The following is a 22,880-nucleotide window of genomic DNA, read 5'->3' on the forward strand; positions in this document are numbered from 1 at the left end:
ATTAACCCCCAAGCAGCAGCAACAATGTCAGCATCGAGGAAGATTTCCCAGCAGCAGAGAAAGCAACGGGGAGTTATATTTTAACCCCTCGACTCCCTCCGTACCTTGCGGAATAGCTGTGGGCTGGTAAGATGTCTCCGACAGCTGGTATGTTGGCAGGGTCGGCATGGCGGGGGGAGGGAACCCCCCCCGGAATGAGATGGTTGAAAGCCATGAGTTGATTGGCCCCAGCTTGCTTCCTCCATCTCGCACGGCGGTTGCTAAACCAAACCTATGGATTTAATTTAAAATTTGAGGATTTCACTGATGAAATAATAGTACATTCTTAATGAGTTTTTCATGCTAAAACAGATTAAAGGCCCCCTTACTGACAGGGCAAATAGATGCAAGGGAACTCCACCTTCTGTGTTGTATTGTCAAGGGAGGAAGGAGAGTTCAATGTCAGGGGTCAGGAAAGGGGCTTCCTGGACCTTCCATGGTCCTGCAGAGCCCCCACGAACCCTGGGATGACCATGGGCAGGGATGGCTGAGCAGGAGTGGGAACCACAGGAACACCCCAAGGTCACCATCACCAACACCTAACCCCTGCCTTCATCTATCACAGCACTGTAGGGAGGGTGCATGGGCCTCCTTAACCCGTACATGACATATGTCCTAATTGGGTCTTGCCTATCCCACTAACTTTGTATTTAATATTTGTATCAGGCTGTCTTTGCATTTCTATGGTCGTTACGGGCATAGCTTCTATATCGTCATGTAAATTGACCAGGAGGAGAAATGGAGCCATTTTACCATCCCTTTCAAAGTTGAGACATTGCTCTGATCTTAATGGGAATAAATGCCAAAGAGGTATTTCAAGAAATGAAAGCATTTTATCTAAGAAGATCTCTTAAATAGTTTATTATTTCTTTCAACAAAAGCTTTAAACACCAATAATAGTCTGTGCCGAGCACTATGATGACCAGGTACATTCAGAAAAAAATGGTATAATATAATAAAATGCCTTCAGAGGATTCAGAGCCCGTGTATTTTGGCAGGTAGCTGGGGAGAAATGGTGATAATGGGAGTAAGAAATGTAACTGGACATCTAAAACGTTAAGGAATTGTGATATAAGGCTTTTAATGGGCCCCATCATCTTGCCCAGTTTTTACATCTGCCGCTTAAATGTGGAACTTTGAAGGATTTGACAGAGTGCATTTGTGACCTTTCTCCTAAAATTATAGAGTATTTCTACCAATTAAAGATATTCTAATTCCTATATGGAAAGTTCACTGAAAACTCCATATGGATAAAGCATCGTGCTTGCAGTCAGAGGGGAAAAGGGATGAATGAAATGGGAGGGTAAGACAGGATCCCTGCACTCCAATAACTTTCAGGCTTATCCTCTGGAATTCACAGAGCCCTCAAGGAAACCGAAATAATGCTCACGAGAGGTAAGTGCTCCATATTTGGAAATGCAGAGAATCAGGGAAAGTTCTGAGTGGAGAGATTGTTTGAACTCATTTTAGAGTATGGACAAGATTTCAACAAAAGGTCACTCCAGATGGAGGTGATAATGCAGGAGACCAACATGTCTAAGAAAAGGTAAGGCTTGATGTCCTTGTAGAACAAAATGAACAACAACTTAACTAATTTTTCTGAAGTCGTGGAAACTTTTAAAAGAGTGGAGGCAGGAACTTCTCCCTTTTGGAGCAAGAAAACCCAGTTTAACAAACACTTTGCCAAGGCATCTCCCTAAACTTTTGCCCTTCACCCAAGCACTTGTCTGAAAAGGAGTCTGGCCTTCTCCAAGCACACCGCATGATCCTGGTAAAGAAAGCTTTTTGAACTTCCTCAAAATACTAACATTTAATACTCCTTAAGTTTCCAACAGGAAAAGAAGGTAAGTCAATATTTTCCCATGTTGATCCATAATTGAATTAGAGTTTTACTTAACTTAATAAATTGCCACCTGGGATAATAGAACCATGAACAAGCCAGCCCTCCATTTCAGGTCTGCGTCAACTGTGTTTGCTCACTGCAAATCTGAGCGTCTGTTACCAGGACGCGCCGAAGTGTCTGGAACGAGCTGTTTTAGGCTGAGGAGGCAGAGGGTAAGAAACTGGGGCCATTTCCTTGCCTGAGTGTGCTATGCTGTACCACACACCGTGGTCATATTTTACATTAAAAACCTGAAGACTAGGGCGCCTGGGTGGCTCAGTTGGTTAAGCGACTGCCTTCGGCTCAGGTCATGATCCTGGAGTCCCGGGATCGAGTCCCGCATCGGGCTCCCTGCTCGGCAGGGAGTCTGCTTCTCCCTCTGACTCTCATGCTCTCTGTCTCTCATTCTCTCTCTCAAATAAATAAATAAAATCTTAAAAAAAAAAAAACCTGGAGACTAGTAAGTCACACCTGGCTCAGGTGAAGCAGTTCCTGACATAGGTCTCAACCAAACTATGTGCAGGGCATCTCCCACTTTAGGCTGGGAAGAGCACTGAATTTCCCAAGGTTCTCATGTGATTTCACTCATTCAGACTCACTAGCCTCGATTCCACCAGTGAGATCCTTCAGGAAGAACCCAGAGCTCGCACTTCCATCGCTAAAAAGAGCACGCTGCCAATCTCTCTGGGCCAACTTCCTCCTGTAACCTTTAGATAAGTAAACCAGGTTTGATGTACCCAGTGGGTGGCTCTGCCTGATCACTCCGTCCATCTCAACCTGCTGTGGATCCAAGATCCTTCTATCTCCTCCATAACCCAATTTTTTTTACATCAAACATGTCTTTGCTCAAGTAATAAATCAGAAGAAACATCATAACTTTCTACAGATAGCTTCAAATATCCAAAAGACTAGGGATGTAAGGTTTTGGGGATTTTCTTTTCATTTTTCCAAAACGATCCAAAAACTGAAGACACTGAGTAAACCCACCAGCAGTTGTATTAGAAAGTTCTCGTATTTACAATACAATATCTCTTATTCTTACAATAAAAGTTGAAGAGAAATAATTGGGAAGCAAATCTTTACTAAAAAACAAACCTTCAACAGGAGGTTCGAGAGTCTGCCAGTGGAAGGAATTCAAATGATGTTTAAATTTAGGCTAAATAAATCCAGAGGGCTATTTATTCCTGAGAGAACCAGGGACTACTGAGGACTGAGGACTATCCTTCCTGTCGCTGGTCATTTAACCAGACTTTTTATCATCTTGCCCTTATCAGCTTTCTGCATCTCCTAAAACCAGCTGTGTCTGCCAAAAGTAGCATTAAAGATAGATAGATACATACATACATACATGCATACATACATACATACATATACTGAAGTTGCAAATCAGAAAGCGGTCCTTGCCTTCTTTATAATTTGAAACTCATAAAAGATTTATCTATTATTTTAAAAGGAAAAAGGTGCCCTTGAAATAATCTTCATTTTTAAAGATCCAAACTGACCAGGCACAATGATCCCGGGATACTGCTATGACCCCATCTTTAACTGAAAGGCATTCGCTTTAGTACTCAGAGGTCTTAGATAACTCTTTCAATATTGTTTCACTAATTCCTAACAATCAATGAATAATCTACTGAATGAACTGCCTGAGTGTATAACACTGAAGAAGTTCATCTAAAGGAAGGCATTTATGACTCAGTTGTTACAATTACCAGAAACTTCTCTTTGTTTTGAAAAGAGTAGCAATGGCGACAGAAACAAACTGGCCTCTGATATTCTAAAGGAGAGTATGAGTGTTCTGCCAATGTCTCAGCCAGTAGGACAGAAAGAACAAGTTTTACAAAGTTGGCTATCACCTGTTAAATGTAATTCTATGACCTATAATTCAATGTAATCTCACTCTCCCCACTATTAGCTGGCCTTCCACACCACAGCTAACATGGGAAGGAAGTAGGGCAGGAGGCTACAGTTAAATGCTGGTCATTTGCCTGTATAATATCACATGACATCTAAACCCTCCCACAAAGCAAGTTTTTACTTCAGCTGATGAACTACAACCCGGTGTCTTATCATCTGCCCCTGGATCTTTCCTTACTTGTTTATCTCTCTACAGAGCCCTTCCACAAAGCTATATTCATGCCTTTTGGAAACAATCTTCAGACCCATGTCTGAAGGAATATAATATCCAATGAATTTTCAAAACAAAATTTCAGTTGAAAGATCCTCATAACATAATGACAACTAGGGAAAAAAGATAATGACCCACAAAAAAAAAGAACAAGGTTTTCATAATTTTTTATCTTCGTGGGTCAAATAAGTAACAAATTTATTCAGACTCTCAACAATATAAGTTGGGGAAAACTTGGTACTTCATTTTTTTTAAGGATTTATTTGTTTATTTGAGAGAGAGAGAATGCATGAATGGGGGGAGGGGCAGAGGAAAAGGGAGAGAGAATCTTAAGCAGACTCCCCGCTGAGCACGGAGCCAGACATGGGCCTCAATCTCACGACCCTGAGATCACGACCTGCGCTGAAACCAAGAATTGGACATTTAACCAAATGAGCCACCCTGGTGCCCCAAAAACTTTGTACTTTAAATGGTATTGTAATACTTTTTGTTCACATGGGTGAAATGCAGACCAGGCAAAAGTTGACTCCCAGGTCTCCCACTTTGCTAACTCTGTGACCTTGAACTATTTGCTTACTACCTATGGGCCTCTGCTTTCTCATCTACTAAATGGGAGGAATAAAAAACTACTTCACAAGATTGTTGTGACAATTAAATGAGACAATACAATCAAAGCCCTTGGAAGAATACCTAAGAGATATTAAGTGTTCAATAATGTTAGCTATTGAGTATGAATGTCACGTTGCCATCTCTGTCTTAGCCACCCAAGAATTAAAGCCTTGCTTTGTTTTCCTAGCTCTGTGGTCTACAGCCAAAGCCTTTTGTGCCCATGAGCAAACAGGAAAGTACCCAAATAACACCTCAAATAATTGAAAGCCAGTTCGGCTTGAATGGAGACTTAGGTCAAATTTGCTTCCAAGTTTCATGGATTATTGCTAATTATCCCAGAAGCCTAATTTTGCCCATCGAGAAATTACTGGTTCACATTTTTGGTGTGGTCCCCAAAGGCAATCTAACCCACATTATTCCAGATGGGTTGTTTCAAATGCAATTTGAAAAATGGGGGGAGAATGAAATACTTAATGCTCAGAAAGAGAATTCACAACAAGATTTAAAATGCTTGATTAGTGGCACCTGGGTGGCTCAGTCAGTTGAGCAACAAGCTCTTGATCTAGGCTCAGGTCATGATCTCAGGGTCATGGGATGGAGCCCTGCGTCGCGCTCCCCACTCAGTGGGGAGTCTGCTTCCTCTCTCCCTCTGCCCCTCTCCCTGCTCATGCTCTCTCTCGCATTCACTCCCTCTCTCTCTCTCTAAAATAAATAAATAAATCTTCTAAAAAAATAAAATGCTTGATTAGACACTAGATTCAGTGATGTCTAATGTGATGATGCCCAATGCCAAATATAGTACTTTCCAAGTAGGTAAATTCAGGACCAGCTGTTCATCCCTGGACCTTCTCATTCACTCTATACCCCCTCTCTTTCCACATCGCACTCTCCCAGCCCTTCTGTCATAGCTGCTCTCCAGCTCTGACCACTGTACGAAGAGCAGGTTGGGGAGAGAATGCATAAGGTTGATGAGGAGAAGTGCCATGCTCCCAGGAATATCAGAGGATCATGGACACACAGAGAGACATACTCAACTGCATCTTCATTCATCCCAACAGCAAACCCCCATAGAGAATTTCAGGATGATCATATTTTTGCATCATTAGGGAATTTCAGGGCCAAATATTCCAGACCTATCTTACCTTCTGAACTATACAGATCTGTTGGATGACTTTAAATCCCCACTCGATCAAAAACACAAGAAACAAGTATTGGTGAGGATGTGGAGAAAAAGGAACCCTCGTGCACTGTTGGTGGAATGCAAACTGGTGCAGCCACTGTGGAAAACAGTATGGAGGGGTGCCTGGGTGGCTCAGTCGGTTGGGCATCTGCCTTTGGCTCGGGTCATGATCCCAGAGTCCTGGGATCGAGCCCCGCACTGGGCTCCCTGTTCAGCAGGAAGCCTGCTTCTCCCTGTCCCAATCCCCCTGCTTGTGTTCCCTCTATTGCTGTCTCTCTCTCTGTCAAATAAATAAAATCTTAAAAAAAAAAAAAGAAAGGGTGCGCCTGGGTGGCTCAGTCGTTAAGTGCCTGCCTTCGGCTCAGGTCATGGTCCCAGGGTCGTGGGATCGAGCCCCGCATCGGGCTCCCTGCTCAGTGGGAAGCCTGCTTCTCCCTCTCCCACTCCCCCTGCTTGTGGTCCCTCTCTCACTGTGTCTCTCTCTGTCAAATAAATAAAATCTTTAAAAAAAAAAGTTATTAAAAAAAAAGAAAGAAAACAGTATGGAGATTCCTCAAAAAATTAAAAATAGAACTACCATACGACCTAGTAATTCCACTACTGGCTATTTATCCAAAGAATATGAAAACACTAATTTGAAAAGATATATGCACCCTTATGTTTATTGCAACATTATTTACCATAGCAAAATTATGGAAGCAGCCCAAGTGTCCATCCATAGATGGATAAAGGTGGGGCATATATATACAAAGGAATATTACTCAGCCATAAAAGAAAAATGGAATCTTGCCATTTACAACAACATGGAGGGATCCAGAGAATGTAATGCTAAGTGAAATAAGTCAGTCAGAGAAACACAAATTCCATATGATTTCACTCATATGTGGAATTTGAGAAACAAAACAAAGAAAAAAAGAGACAAACCAAAAAACAGACTCTTAACTACGGAGAACAAACTAATGGTTACCAGAGGGTAGGTGGGTGCAGGGATGGGTGAAATAGGTGACGGGGACTGAGTACACTTATTGTGATGAGCACTGAACAATATATAGAATTTTTGAATCACTCTATTATACACCTGAAATTAATATATCATTGCATGTTAGCTGTACTGGAATTGAAATCAATCAATCAATCCCTATTGGGCTTCTATGAGAATCTCCAATTACTGATGATAAGTCCTGTACCTAGTTATTTTTAATTGGGGGATAGGAGAGGGAGCAGAGGTATTTGAGAATATTACAAAGGCAGGGATACCCCCCTAGTTAATGTCTGTGTACACACACACACACACACACACACACACACACAGGTAGAGGCAAAGGCACAAAATTGTGTGTACAAATCTCAAGTCTCCCAGATTTCTTGAAGTCCATCCATGATTATCCTGGTCATCTGTGGACCTAGACTGAGATAATCTGATCTAACCTACCCCATATTTTAAAATTAAAAGAAAAAAAAAATCTGAAGCCAGCAGGATTACAGCATTGAATTAAGTGACTTCCTCAGCAGAACAGAGTAGGCAAGCTGAGACCAAAACCCACATCTTCTGATTCCTACTTAAATGCTGTTTCCTCAAATAGCTTCCTTTGCTGTCTTCCATTATCCTGGTGGTAAAAGAGTGCTACTTCCCTGTTTGGTGGAGTTCTTAGATGGAATATTTAATAAAACTTTTGCACATCATAAATATTTGCGTTCTTCCCCACTAAACGGTGATGCTTGCCATTATTTGCATAATAATACCCAGGAGGTGAATTAGGCAAATTAGTCTTTGGTGTACAATAATTCTCAGATTGTGTCCTCAGATTTGGCTGTGAGAAACACAACAGAGCTACGGGCTAAATAAATTTTTATTAAATACTGACAAAGGCCTAAGTTTTTATAGCTTTAGTGTCATCTCTATCCAGAAGACTTTAGAAATATTTTACTCGGGGGAAAAAAAAAAAAAAAGCATGTAGACTTGTTTGAGGGGTTTTTTTCATTGGGTGTTTGGTTTTCCCAGGTGCCACAAATTTAACTAACTCACACTTTCTGGCTATCACTCAAAGGGAGCTGACGTTGCTACCGCTTTCCCAGATCCTTCTAAAAACTAAAGGATTTTGTTCTGGCATTTTAATCAGTGATTAACTACTCCCTTCTTTTTCCTGCTGTGTTAAGTAAAAGATCCATATGCCGGGTGTTGTAGGGAATTTGTTAGGCCGTAGATCATAGCTATGGTGCAAGACATGATGTGTCTCAAGGGAACTAATGAAGCCATAAGGAATGTAAAGAGTCACCGGGTTAAAGCCACATTAGGACAGCTGTTAGGTTAATGAGGGCCCTGCTTTGGAGAGGAGGTCACTGTATAGAAAAATATGAACCACGCTTTATTGGTTTGATCCCATGTCCTCTGCAAGTTAATGGGCCTTTCTTATTCTCCTCTGACATTCATTGGGCCAGATGTGAATGCTGGGCACTGCACAAGCTGCATGGGTTTGAGATTTAGGCTGCCCTCCATCCTTGTTTTTGGCAAAGGCAGGAATGACAGACGACAACACGGAACACTTCCAGTTTTCCATCACACTCTTTGTTTGATTTCTTTAAAATCAATGTTTGTGACTCTGAGTGCAGAGCTGATCTTCTATCTGTCTAAAGGACTGACTCGGGATGTGAGGTTGGCCAGACAGGAAATATAGGGGTCAAATCCTCGAATGCAGTGGGCACTCCATAAAGGTTTGCTGGAAGAATGGAGATGTGAACAGGTCTGACTCCAGATTTAAACCAGGTAATCACAGAACTGTAATAAAAGCAATTAGATTTGATATATACAATATTTGTAACATTGTTATAGATAATATCATGATACATACACTACCTATAGTATTATATCATACAATGTATGTATGTAAATTATCATGATTTGTAGTTAGCGGTAGTCATTTCTGGGGAGGAACACTGTACCCAATGTAACAGATAGATAGTAGTTCCAGCTGTAGAACATCTGCACTGTAAGCCTCCACGCATCTATGACTCTTCACTCACCCTCCTACCCATCTCCTGCTTCCACCTCCAAATACCTTTTGCCATGGTCCTTTCCTTTCCATTCCCATGGCCCCTGACCCATTCATGCCCACTGCCCATCACATCAACTGTGAGAGCCCTTGCCTGAAACCCAAGCCCTCCACAGGATGTCCTCAGCCTAGATTTCCAACCATATTCCTCCCCGCCACCCTACCTCTTCCTACCCTCCAAGCAAACTGAACCATTCCCTGTTCCTTTGACATGAGCAAAAATGAAAGATCATGTGCATCCAACTCTCTGTGCTTTTGCCCACATTAGTCTCTCTTACTAATGTACTCTCCCCACCCTCCCTGTCCAGAGAATTTCTATTTAGCTTCAAAAGTTCATCCTAAATCTGCCTTCTTCGTGAGCCTCTTTTGTTACCCAGCAAGATCTCATTCTTTCCTCTTCTCAACTCCCACTGCATTTTCTCTCTTATGGTACTTATCATATCTGTTTTTTAATTATTTGTGTTTACCTCATTAACCATATTAGACTGTAGCTCCTTGGGAGACTTGTCTTAATCCATCTTAGCATTCCTTCACTTTCTTAGCACTATGATGATATATGGCAAGTCAAGTTGAATAAGACAATCACTCTGACTAGGCTCTGTACCCTGGAAGAGGCTATTTCTGTAAAAACCTAGAATAAGAGAGGTAATCAGCTGCATATGAGAAAGCAATGATCAATCTAGAGACCATATCAACTGACTGGTTCACTGCTGAGTCTCCAGCCTCACTCTGACGATGATAAGGTAACTTAAGGAGTTTCAGGATACCCTAATACATTTTTAAGCCTTCAAACAGTGTTTTACTATCTTTATTAATACGGAAAACGTTATTCTATCAATCAATAGAAACCTATTATACCAAAGTAGTCTTTCCAGAGAGTTCAGACTACTTCTAAAAGTTCGGAAGATAATTCAAACTATTCCTAAAATAATATAGTTACTTGAAATGCTTCAGGACTACAACACCTTTAGAAGGAATTTTTCTTTATACACCTTTGCCCATCCTCATAATTGAAAGGCCATCAAGAGCAAGTATATAGAATCCAGCTACGTCTATCATTGACTAGTTTTAGGACTTTGGGTAGTTACTTCAATAGTCTGACAAATAAATTGGGGATAATAATAGTACCAACCTACAGTTTTAATGACGAGTAAATGGGTTAATTCATGTAAAGCACTTAGAACAGTGCTTGGTCCAAGGAGACCACTCACAATTTGTTTGCTATTATCTGTGTACCACCCCTGAAGTCCATATAGTGCCTGGTATGTAACCAGGATTCCTGAAATGGGGAGTGAACAACAGGAACTGACACACTTCTGGGTGTTATATCTGATATAATCATATTCTCCTAATTATGATAACCAAAGGCTAAAATAAGAAAGCACATTTTCGTAAATAACAACAAAAAAACCCCTAAGAATGCAAAGAAAACAAAGAGATCATTTTAAAATCTATCCACATAAAATACTTATATCCAACAACATGACAGAAAAGGAGCCAAACATATTGATCACATCGATAAATTTAATTCGACTTACCCACCTCTTAAGTGAGAAAAAAAAAAATTGTCTGACTGGTTAGCAAACTAAAATACTGCTGGATACAATAGACATACCTAAAACAAAAGACGTTCAATGGGAGTGATCAGGCAAATATAAATAAAAATTAAAAAGAGGTCACGATAGTGCCATCAGGACAGGGCAAAAGACAAAGAAAAGGCACTAGAAAGAACGTGGTGGGAACTTTATGCCACTAAAGGGCTACAATTCACAGTGAGGTACCATTCCTAACATATTTATTCTCTGGGTTTAAAATCTGCCTTAGGGGCGCCTGGGTGGCTCAGTGGGTTAAGCGTCTGCCTTCGGCTCAGGTCATGATCCCAGGGTCCTGGGATCGAGCCCCGCATGGGGCTCCCTGCTCAGCGGGAAGCCTGCTTCTCCCTCTCCCTCTGCTTCTCCCCCTGCTCGTGCTCTCTCCCTCAAATAAATAAATAAAATCTTTAAAAATAATAAAATAAAATAAAATCTGCCTTAGATGAGAAGACACTGTTTGGTTTCCTGGTCCGGATTTAATCAGGGCGTGGATGTTTAGAGTCAGTACCTGGACTCGGGCCTCGGTGAGCTTCGCCCTCTGTGCCAGTTCCTCCCTGGTATAAATATCAGGGTAGTGGGTCCTCTCAAAAGCTCGTTCCAGTTCTTCAAGCTGTTCTGCTGTGAAAGTGGTTCGGCTCCTGCGCTGTTTTCTCTTTAGTGGCAAATCTGGTTCAGAGTCAATGTCAGAGCCTTCATCGGATTGGGGTGCTGAGGCTAAATGCATGGGAGAAAAACAGTGATAAAACGGGAGTCAAAACACAAGTTTGGCCAGGATTTAATGATTCAAATCCTAAAGTACATTCCCAGTGTCTTCACAGACACCAAGTCCCTCTGTGCAGTATTGCATTTATTAAATGATATTTAATCTCTTCCCCTACTTTATCTCCAAGCCCCCCAGGCAGAAATCATTGTTCTCTGCATCTGTCACTCTAGGTCCATTATGAGATCTTAGAAAACAGGGACAGGCATGATTCCATTTTTATGGCCCTTGTGCTTAGCACTGAATGGGTCCTCCATTTGTGTTTGACAAATGAATCAGATTTAATGTGGTTCCAAATAAACTTTCACCACCTTTGACAGGAGGAAATCCGTTAACAGATGTGATTTTTTTTTTAATCCCAAAATTGACTTAGTATCTAAAAAGTCAATAATAGTAAAATGTTATAGGATTCCTACAAATTTATAGACTCTACTCCTATAATAGAAATCATATTTAAATTTAGTGTCTTATTACCAGATATTGAGAAATGTTTAAGGAGAGTTTAGATATTGTTAATGTGAACCTCAAGAACAGACTCAAGAAAAAGCAGGCATAGTCTAGTAAACTATCTCTAAACCGAAGTTCAGAGTCTGGGTCTCTGCTGAATGGTGAGCAGCTACCCAGGACCGCTGCCTAATTTGAGGAACACGGTGCAAAATAAAAATGCAAGTCCCTGTGTTCAAAAATTACTACAAATTTTGGGATGGCCACAACAGAGCATAAAAGCCAAACACAGGGCCCTTCTGAGCATGGGGCCATGGGTGGAAGACTGCATAGGCCACGTGTCCCGGAAACCAGTCCCCTGCAGGACCCTCCCCAGCAAAGTCTGAATTTGTCTGTGTTAGCCTGCATCAGGGAAGGAGACCTTCCATACTGAGCGTGTGAGTATCTACGAAAGAGAAGGAGGGACTGGGAAATTAGATAGGAATTTGCACTGATGATAAAATATGGCGCCCGTGAGTTCTTCCAGTAACTGAGCACCTGTCAACCTATAGAAGGTTCTGAGGTTTGAGGGCACAGCAGACACAGGGCTCTGGGCAGGAAAGCAGCCTCTCGCAGAGGCCCTGGGCATCAGGGCAGTGGCAGAGGGCCATCAGAGGGCTCTCAGGCACCCACTCTGAGCAGAACTCAGGAGCCAGGGCAGCCACACTCCTGAGCATATCCAAATACACTCTGAAAACTCCCCAAATAACTGGGGGATCCTCTGGGGAAGGGGCTGAAATGTGCTGTTAGCAAATGGGGAAGGAAATCCAGAAAATTGTAGATTATTAATTTCATTGTCAAGGTAACTCCTTTGCACTCTCAGGCTGTAGGGCCTGGGGAAATCCAGGTGGTGCCAGAAGCAATGTCAAAATGCAGTATTTCCTACACCACTCATTCTCTTTTATCTTAAACTCAAACTCAACTCTGCCCTACAGAAATCTAAAATTCCATTCGACTTCAGAATATTATATTATAAGCTGCCTGGAGGGGTGTACATCCAAAATAACCCATAAATAGAATTTTAAGTTTGTTTAATATTTAATACGCTTACAATTTATTCACCTTCGAACTGTAAAATTAAGAGAGCGAATTAATAATCTCTATGACAAATTAAAGAAAAACAAGTGCTTGCAGATAAAAGCAAAAGGGAACTGTAATGTATAGTGCATCTACTATATGTTAGCCCTTACACTTGGTGTTCCAATTACGTTGTCTAATTTGATATAAATTGGCCTAATTTGATATAAATCTTATTTTAGGATACTTAAAAAAATAAAACTAGACTTGCTTTAGGTATGGGAGTATTTTAAAGGAGAATTAACATGCTAAGAAATGTGCATTGCATTATAAACTTCAAAAGCTCCCAATACAACTTACACGTGTTTATGTTTGATAAATGTGAGTCAAATTAAAAAAGCAATAATTTGTGCATCACTGTAGAGCAGTGGATCTTGAACTTTGGGAGCATCAGAACCACCTGAAAAGCTTACTAAAACACAGACTGCTGCCCCACCCCCACCCCCACGGTTTCTGTTTTTGGGAGTGGTGGATACCAACTTTGCTGGTCCTAAATGACCCTTTGAGAACCACCTCTATAGAATATTCCAGATTATTATTTTCTCTCCCCAAATTCCCAAGTAAATATTCCCAATAAAATATTTCCTGCTGTAACTTATCAAAACAATGGTTCCACACACATATTTTTAAATTATAAATAATATACTTCTCAAGAAACAGATTATTCATTCCCCTAAGACAATAAATCGCCATAAAATGTTTCCCTTCCCTGCTTCCAGTTTCTGTTGCCCTGACTTTTCCGTCTTCTGTGAATTCAGGTAAAAAACCCAACAGCATTTAAGGACTGACCAAAAGCTTCCTCTGCCTGTGAGAACCTTAAACCTTTGCTTGCACTTTCTCTTACTATGATCCCATTAGGATAATAGTATGTGGAAATTTTCACGTTTCCTCTGGGAGTCTCTAAGGTTATTAAATCCTCCCAAGTAAATATGATGTGCCATGCACTGTCAGGTCAATTAATCAGAATCATCTCCAGTTTCTGAAGAAAGGGGGCTCCTGAAATGTACAAGTACCAGCGAGAGTTAATTCTGAGGGTCAAGACCACCATGTTTCACCTTAACAATCAACATCCTCCGGAATATAAACTTCGTGAGCTCAAGGCCTTTTTCTGCCTTGTTCACTGCTGGATGCCTTGAAACATAGTAGGTGTTCAATAAACACATGTTGACAGAATGGAAATGCCTGGTAGAATTTAAGTTTTGAAACAACACTGATTTTGCTGCCCCTATTCTGCCCTTCTGAGTCTCCCAACATCTACTGAAATGAGATTTGGGAGTCTGTAAATCCTCAAAAAATGATTTGGAAGATTTTGCAAGCATTTGCATACCTGAATTTTTCTGGGAAATAATTATCAATTTTTTCAGAGGATTGTGATTTAAAAAAAAAAAGATGAAGAATCACCAACAGCTAATGATTAAAAAGCCTCAGAATGTCTGGGAGTTCAATAGGACAGCCTTTACCACTCAAAATAAAATTTTCTTTAACAAGCTAACAAATCACTACTTGTATTTCTAGACTGTTTATTCAAAAGCAATCCAACGGTTGTATCTCACTAGAAAAACCTCCAAAAAACCTCCATAAAACATTCAAAAGACACTGAGGAAATAACTTGCCTGATTTTTCTGCTGGAAAATTATCTGAACCCACTGATCCTTCTTGGCAATATGAAGCCACAGTTGTACAAGTTAATTCTAACTTTCCTCCATCTGTACACCCCAAAAGGATGTGGGCTTTAAAATACGTTAAGTCGGGCGCCTGGGTGGCTCAGTTGGCTAAGCGACTGCCTTCGGCTCAGGTCATGATCCCGGAGTCCTGGGATCGAGTCCCACATCGGGCTCCCGGCTCAGCGGGGAGCCTGCTTCTCCCTCTGACCCTATCCCCTCTCATGCTGTTTCTCTCTCTCTCTCTCAAATAAATAAATAAATAAAATCTTTAAAATACGTTAAGTCAGCAACCCAAGATTAATCTACCAGCTAGGAAATACTAGCTATTTCTAAAGATGGAAATACTATTGTTTTTTATGTCATTCAATAGAAACAAGATTTACAGAGAACATGATAATGTCATGAATTTGAATCATTCCATTCTTACCAAAAACAAATCTGATACTTACATCCCATCGCAATAGCACAAAAAAAAATCATTTTGTTGAAGTCCATTTATTTTACATATTCAACTTTAATTTTTTTTTTTTAAGATTTTATTTATTTGCGAGAGAGACAATGAGAGACAGAGAGCATGAGAGGGAGGAGGGTCAGAGGGAGAAGCAGACTCCGTGCTGAGCAGGGAGCCCGATGTGGGACTCGATCCCGTGACTCCAGGATCATGACCTGAGCCGAAGGCAGTCGCTTAACCAACTGAGCCACCCAGGCGCCCACATATTCAACTTTAGACCCTAGATACAACGTACCTCATCCTGCTTAATATTACACCGAAGTAAAAACAAGGCTTTTTTTTTTTTTTTTTTTTTTAGATAGCTCATTATATTTGTCTCTGCACAGAATATCTAATGCTCTAACTTGGACATGCAAGCACCACCAGCCAGACCATTATCTAAATGAGTTCATAGATTGTGAGGATAGAGCAACTAGATTAAATATAATCTCTTCAGTAAAATCATCTCTTTGGATTATTTCTACTGTCCATCCCTAATATGAAGGGGAGATTTTCAATTACATTTAAGCTGCTCCGTCACATTCTACACATGCCTTCACAAAGTTTGCCTTATTATTCACTAAATAGAGATATTACTCCCCAATTTGAAATTCCACAATAGCACTCATATGAAATTGTGTTAATTAATTGAATTTAAATTTAAAAAAATTTTTAAATCCATATTAACATATAATACATGCCATTCTAAGTGGAAATTATATTGCTTTAAATTGCATGATTCTCAGACTTTATCCCAATCCATATTCTTATCAGATTTTGAAAGTTTTGACTCTATTTTCAAAACCCCCTCACCATCCATTCTCTGACTTAGACATTCATGTAACTCAATGTCTCCAATGAACCTGGAGCAAACCTTACCAAGATGAGGATTTCTCTCTCTTCCCAAAGTAACTACACAAAAACCCTGTGAAATAAATGCACCATTGTACAGAAAAAGGAAACTGAGACTCAGAGACATTATTCAGATCACACGACTAGGGAAGCTAGGATTTGACCCAGGTCTATGCGGCTTCAGGGGATATACTTTCTCTCTTCTAGCCAGGTATGTTCTAAATAGGTGCTGAGTTTCTTTCTCTCTCTCTCTCTCTCCCTCTCACACACACACACATAACACAGAGTCCTTTTGAAGAGGAGTACCAGAAGCAAATCCAAACAGGAATTCCAATGCAAATTATTTAGCTGATTGCCAACTATTACTCTCATTTGCCCCAGATTTTCAAAAATGTCCTAGAATCAAATGAAATTTATGAAAACACAACAGTTTGATTAATATTATACATCAAATCAAACAATTTTCTAATTGAATTTAATTCAATTCAACGAACATTGATTGAATTCTTTGCATATTCAAGTGTAGTTGTTAAATAAGGATAAAGCTCTAAGAAATGAATCAGTTTGCCAAGATACTGAATGAATTTATTTAAGAAAACAAAACAGTCAGTGTGACCATTTGCAGTCTCCCTTAAGAATCATCAGCAACTCCTGGTCCTAAGACCCCGGGTCCATCTAGAACATACTACTAATCACAAGCAGTTGAACTGATCACTCATTTTATAGCTTTACTAAATCCTTCTTTTTTACTATTAAAAACATGTTAGTGAAAGGATCTCAAGTGTTGTAAAGTAACATCAAACTGTTTTCAAACCAAAGGGCAGGAATAAATAACTTGAAATCCATTGGGATATTCACAAGTTATTCAGCAGATGCCCCAGAGTGATCACAGGAAAATATTGTCTCTCCCCAGGTACCTCAGTGTTTCAGCTCTGTGCTTTGTAAGAAAGTTCATTTCTTCTTTTTCTATCTCAAGCTAATTTTAGGTCTTAGGAGACAAGTTTTTAGTTATCCCAATGATTTCACATTAACTCCCAAGATGAACCTTGGGGAAGTGGACAGCATCAGTTTAAAAAATAAAAATTAAAAAAAAAGGATCCAGCATAGGCAACAATCATACCCCACAGGATTACAAATTCTTCCTTCAGAAACAAATCAAACTGGGAGGAGAAAGCTGAAGTATTACCACCAGTGGACCAACCATGAAGTTTAATTAAAGAAGGAATTACAGAATTAGAGAGTATGTCTTTGTCCGTTAACCCCTTGTGACCTCTTCTGTAGCCTGAAGAAATATTTCATCCTAGTTAACGCTATTATACATGAGATCTTACCTCAGTTTTATAGGGATTTAGTCACGTGGAATTCTATAATTATTGGTTTCCAGACCAATATAATTCAGAGATGGGAGACAGGCAAAAAATGGAGAGACAAAATAATTCACAAGCATGAATTTGGCACACTGTCTTTCTTCTCAGCAAGACCTTTCATTTGAATAATTAAAGAATCAAAACATGACAACCATTTAAACTCTATGTTTGTCCCAGATATAATACAATGCAATTTACAGACACAGAGGAGGTGGGGGGGGGGGGCGGGAATCTCTCTCTGCGGGCTCTGAGGCTGACATCCTTAGTCATCGGTCATTTACTCGAAGATAGCCCCAGACCAAATCAGATGGTCTTTCCGTCTGTACTAATCTTTGCAAGCTAGACCTGTCAGCATTGGTACTTAAAGCTGTGTCTCGCCAATTCGAAAAATAATCATAAAATAAAAATAGGAATCGTGCCTGAGAGCTCCCTGAGATCATTTCCTCCCGGATCTGAAGGTTTCAGGGTATCTGGCAGGTATATTCCACAAGATCTTTAACGGGTCAACTCGAAGTTTGGTACACCTGCTTGACTAATTGCAGAATGTCTCCTGTGTTGGTTTTACCATCCAACGTGAAGGGGACGTAAGGACAGCTAACTGTTTTCTGATGTGAAGTGGCCCTTTTACACTAAGAGAGATGTGAATGACCTCTCTCGTGTTTACTCGGGTGAAAGCCAGGAGGAGTGAAGCAAGACTGATATTCCCTCACAGGCCCAGAGTAAATGACAAATGACATTTTCCCTTTGTGATCTTTGGGATTTTTGTTGACTTATTTGGAGGCTTTTGTTGGATCCCAAGAAATGGCCTGTGGCTGAGGCCTATTCTACCGATTTCCACGCTCCATCTGTGGAATCCATCAACGGGGCATTTACCCTCATTCAGGGCTCTGACACCTGCCTGGCAGGGAGCAACAGACACAAAGACAGCCGGGAGTGGATGAGAAGGGGGAGGTTAGGTTGTTTTTTTTTTTTTTTTTTTCCAGAGGAGGGAGGAGTGGGGGCGAGGTTGAAATGGATGCACAGTAGGGGTTAATCCAAGCCAGTTGAGAGACTTCAGCACCTGGAAGCTTCTCTTCCACATTAATTCACAAGCTGAGAAGTAATCGGCGACATTATTTTTTTTAAGTGTGTTTAAGCTTTATAGATGTCACGAAAAGAACAGAGATACACCTCTGAAAGAAACAAACGGACGACTTAGGACAGAATCCAAAGGTAGATCTAGCAAGTGTGTGGGACGTAACACACTATCAAGCCTTCAAGCGAACTTCCCAGAATTCCTAAACTCAGAGCTAGGATTTAAGGAGCTGTTATTTTGTGGGTTGACAAACTAGGAGAGATGGTCATCAGGGGTCCATCTGGGGGTGACGGGGTCTTTCGTTTCCGTTGCCTCTACAACTTCTCCAAATGTGCCAGCCAAGAATTTTTAACAAGTACCAAAAAAAAAAAAAAAAAGGTAGGACAATCCATGGCAAGAACATTCTGGGCTCTCTCGCAGAAAGGTTCTTTTCAGAACCCGAAATCTCATTAAGAGCCTCCAGCCGTCTCCCCACTCGTGCTCCTGCCCCCAGTCCCCATTTTGGGCGCTGGAGAAATGCAAGGCTCTTCCCCTCCCCTCTGACCCAAGCTCTTCCCTCGGAAGCCGCCTTCTCACAGCACGGGGTCATTAGAAGGAAAATAAGCTCCTGCCAGGTTGGGGCTAATCAAAATAGCACAAATAAACCCTGACACTCAACAACTCCCCGAGTGCCTGCTGCCCTGGGAGCAGAGTACAGATTGGTTATGAATATGGCGGCGGCGGGGGCGGCCGGAAGCCCGCGTGTGCTGCGCGCGCGCCCGGGAGTGGTTGCAGATGCGCAACGTGGACCCTCGGGTGTTTGTTTAAGATAAGGCCTGACAAGCGGGGCCGGCCGAACTGGCCAAGCTGCCTCCGGGGCGTGGAGCCGCACGGCCCCAAAGACCGCCCGGAGCCTAAGGTCCCATAACTTTGAATTTCAGGTGCGCGCTGGATCTCTCTCTAGGTTACCCTGCGAAACCTTACTCCGGGTGGAGTTCCGTCCCCACAGCCATCCCCTGACCAGTGGTCACTGAAAAGCCCGCCTTTGTAACAGCCCTGCTAGTGGTGATTGTTAGTAAGAATACATTTACGTAAAAACGGGCTTGTGCCCCTTCTCTCCCCCCAAGCCGTTTCAGCACCTCCTTGCAAAGGCTTCAGGGGAAGTAAGGGATCACGACTCGTTCAGAGACCCCGAGGCTGACCCAAACGAACTCCGTGGCTTCTGGAACCCTTTGTTTTAAGACCTGCGTGTGTGAGACAAGAACTGCTTTTACAGAATGAATCTCTCTCACCAAGAAAAGATGAAGGCCCACTTCCCTACCCCACCCCTGCGAATGATTTTTTTTTTTTTTTGGCAATTTTTTTAATGGCTTTTTAAAAAACTCCATGGTAACTACCACCAGAGCATTTCAAAGAGAAAAACAGAGGAAAAGCCCCAAGAAAATGTGTTGCTATTCAATTAGGAAAACTGATTAGTTAACTAATTAATCAGTTAACAGCTTTCTAAGAATAGTCTCCGGTGATAAGAGTTTCCCCCTCAAGAGCTTAAAAGTCAGTCATAATTAAAATTAAGAACCAGAGATCCATCCATGTTCTGTCTCCATGACCCTAAGAGCAGGGAGCTAGGTTCTGATTCACCGGGACTGGACTGCGTAGAGCAAAGAAAGGTAATTTGCACACTGAAGGGGAACAGGAAAACAGTAGTTCTCGTGAAAGGAAAAGGGCCAAGTGACTTTTATTTACAATTGCCAAGAGAGAGGCCATTATTGACCATATGTGCCACAATTACCCTCTTATCATGGGCTGGCCATCATGTCCTTTGGGAGCTGTTAATGAACTGGGTAATTGAGCTGCTGACATGTGTTACCAAAACAAAACAATAGGAAGAAGAGACAAATGAACATTTTATTTGCCAATCAGAGTAGGTTCAGCTTTTCACGGGGCTGCAGCTAAGTAACTGGCTGAATACATAAAACAGTGCATTGAAAGCAAGCAGATGCAGACACAATAATAGTTAACTGACAGCTTATGGCCCATCTGTGCTTAACATTTTGTTAAAGAAATTACTTGACTTGCTAAAGAGACAAATCATACAGCTGCCCCGAGTGCTGCATTATAAGAGATAAATCATTAGCTAAACTGTTTCATGCTTAAAATGACAATGCTTATTAACAGTTATGTTGGGACATTTTGTCAGCACAGCTAGACACAGTTATTACTTGCTAAAAATGTGACAACTCATAGATACTCAATAGAATGGAATTAGGGGAAAATCCGAACACTGTGAACAATCTGAAAGAACAATAAGCATTTTTAATCTCTCACAGTGAAATATGCATTTCTAAGATGATACAAATGGAAAACAAACAAACAAACCTGAGAAATGGACCACAAGATCATGTTCCATGTGGTAATTATGTACCTTTCTTCCATTTGCACCTTATTTATTCAGAACTGCAGAATATTAGAAATGCTCTCATTCTGGGTTGAGTACCATTAATGTCCCCAGTGATATCAGAACAAAAAATAAGCAGCTTAAGAAATAATTGTGCGTAGCCACTGCATTTTCCCCAAACATATTCACCTTCCTCCTTTGGAAAAGGATCTCTTTAATAGGGAAAGAAAAACCATGTTGCAAAAGACTTGCTTTATGAGGAGATTTAGCTCATGTTTTTGTTACCACATCTGAATTGAAACCACATTTTTTGGTCCAAGTGTGGTTTATCCTGTGCCATGCAGAACAACTTACCTCTGAAATCATTTCTGTGTAAACTGGTTAACTAAAGACAGAACATGGATCTCTCAAAGCCCTTCTTGTGATGGCTCCTTCAACATTCTGGGCAAGATTAACTCAATAGTGATAGAAGAAAGGCTGCCATTCGGACTCACTGACAGCCTACTATATAGCCCACCCCGCTTCCTTCATCCTTTATGTCCATTTTCTTTCATTTTTTCCCAAAACCCTATTGGGAGGCATATTGTCATCCCCATCTTACAGATGAGGAAAAAAAATGAGGTCTAGGGAGCAATGTAACCTACCTGATCCATGAGAAATCAGAGAGATTATCCAAATATCAGATCATATCTATCGAATATAAGATCTAATTAACATTGCCATTTAAGGAGTAAGGTTGATGTGGGTTGGAAGAAAAACTGTAGCCAATATCATCACGTTTTTTTTTTCTTTCTGGTCTACCGTGCCAGGACTCAGATGTCACAGTCAACCCTGTAAATCAGTTGTGAAAACTTGACCATAAAAGGTGAGTGGTATTCTCAGTGGTGGTTGGTGGATATGAAAATTATGTTATGCACAGTTACTAACAAAGATTTCTGGCTATGAAACGTAAAACCTAGCTATATATACAGAGCTTTAAATAAGACAGTTAGACTCGTGACACGGTCAACAAAGACAAAGACCCACCCTGCCTTCATCTTTATTTCCCACTATTGGATATTTTTCTTTTTTTTTTTTTTAATTCTATATTCTTTTTTTTTAATTTTTTATTGTTATGTTAATCACCATACATTAGATCATTAGTTTTTGATGTGGTGTTCCATGATTCATTGTTTGTACATAACACCCAGTGCTCCATGCAGAACGTCCCACTATTGGATATTTTTGCTATTATGTGCACCAGTCATTTTCAAGTCAACAAATAAACCAAAAAAATAAAAAATAAAATTAAAAAAAAAAAAAAACAAAACAGGATACAGAAAAGAGGTAACAAGTTGCACAAAGAGCCTTTCAGGGGAGAGAAAACAAAAGAATGCTTTTGCCACCCTTCTTAAGGCAAGACTACCAAAGACACACAAAACCTAAACAGTTTTATCGACAACTAAATTTTGCCAAGATTAGCATGAAAGGAGATGTTTTGGAAAAAGAGAAGAAAGGTAGATTTAAGAAGAAAGTTAAATACTACACTTTTTGTGCCAGAAACCTCCATAAAGTTCTCCATAAAGAGATAAATGACTAAGAGACTGGATGTACCAGGGCAAAGCATTTACAGAACTGCAGAATCTTCAGAAACCCTGGGCCAGTCCCTGCATTTTGTAGCTGAAGCCGGGAGAGCAGAGAGAGTTGCCCCAAATCACAGATCCTTCCATAAACAGTTACGGGCTGCCTCAGATGTGGCTGATACTGTCCACAGCACCAAGGATGCAAATATGAATAATGGATGGCGCTTAAACTCAGAAAGTAAAACTCAAATCACCTAGCTCCCACTGCAGTGCTCTCTCCACGGAGGCAAAGTAGGGGTATATATAGAAGATAATCCAGCCATGCCCTGCAGCAACAGGAAGATTAAATGGCCTCTCCAGGCTGTAAAACCTAGATACATTTTTTACCAAATAACAGAGCCATAGATTCTGTGACCCTGGGATCTTTAATATAGAGATCAAGTTAATACATAAATGCTTTCACTGACACCTCCCATATGGCATTTCAAGATTGTCTCTTTGCTTTTTGTTTTCTCTGGGGTTCCATAAGGGGGGGAAAAGGGGGCAGCACAGGAAGCTTGTTTTGAAAATCCAAATCTTATCTGGGTCAATTACAGCTTGTTGGAAGGTAGAGAGGTAATAACTGGAATACCCATGGTGCAAGAAGGACTTCGCCAGAGGCTGGGAGGAAAGGGATAATGAAGAAGAGACAGTGAT

The 22,880-nt window shown here is 40.8% G+C and overlaps 1 protein-coding gene across 1 annotated transcript in view; it reads right to left on the reverse strand.

Annotated features, from left to right (window-relative positions):
* The window catches only part of PAX3 (paired box 3), a 96,017-nt gene that overhangs the window by 20,464 nt on the left and 52,673 nt on the right, over positions 1-22,880 (reverse strand). Inside the window, 3 exon segments of the mRNA XM_021703108.1 lie at positions 105-189; positions 191-271; positions 10,989-11,194. Of these exon segments, the coding sequence (XP_021558783.1) occupies positions 105-189; positions 191-271; positions 10,989-11,194 (372 nt within the window).

Source organism: Neomonachus schauinslandi, chromosome 3, assembly GCF_002201575.2.
Source record: "Neomonachus schauinslandi chromosome 3, ASM220157v2, whole genome shotgun sequence".
Classification (NCBI taxonomy): domain Eukaryota; kingdom Metazoa; phylum Chordata; class Mammalia; order Carnivora; family Phocidae; genus Neomonachus; species Neomonachus schauinslandi.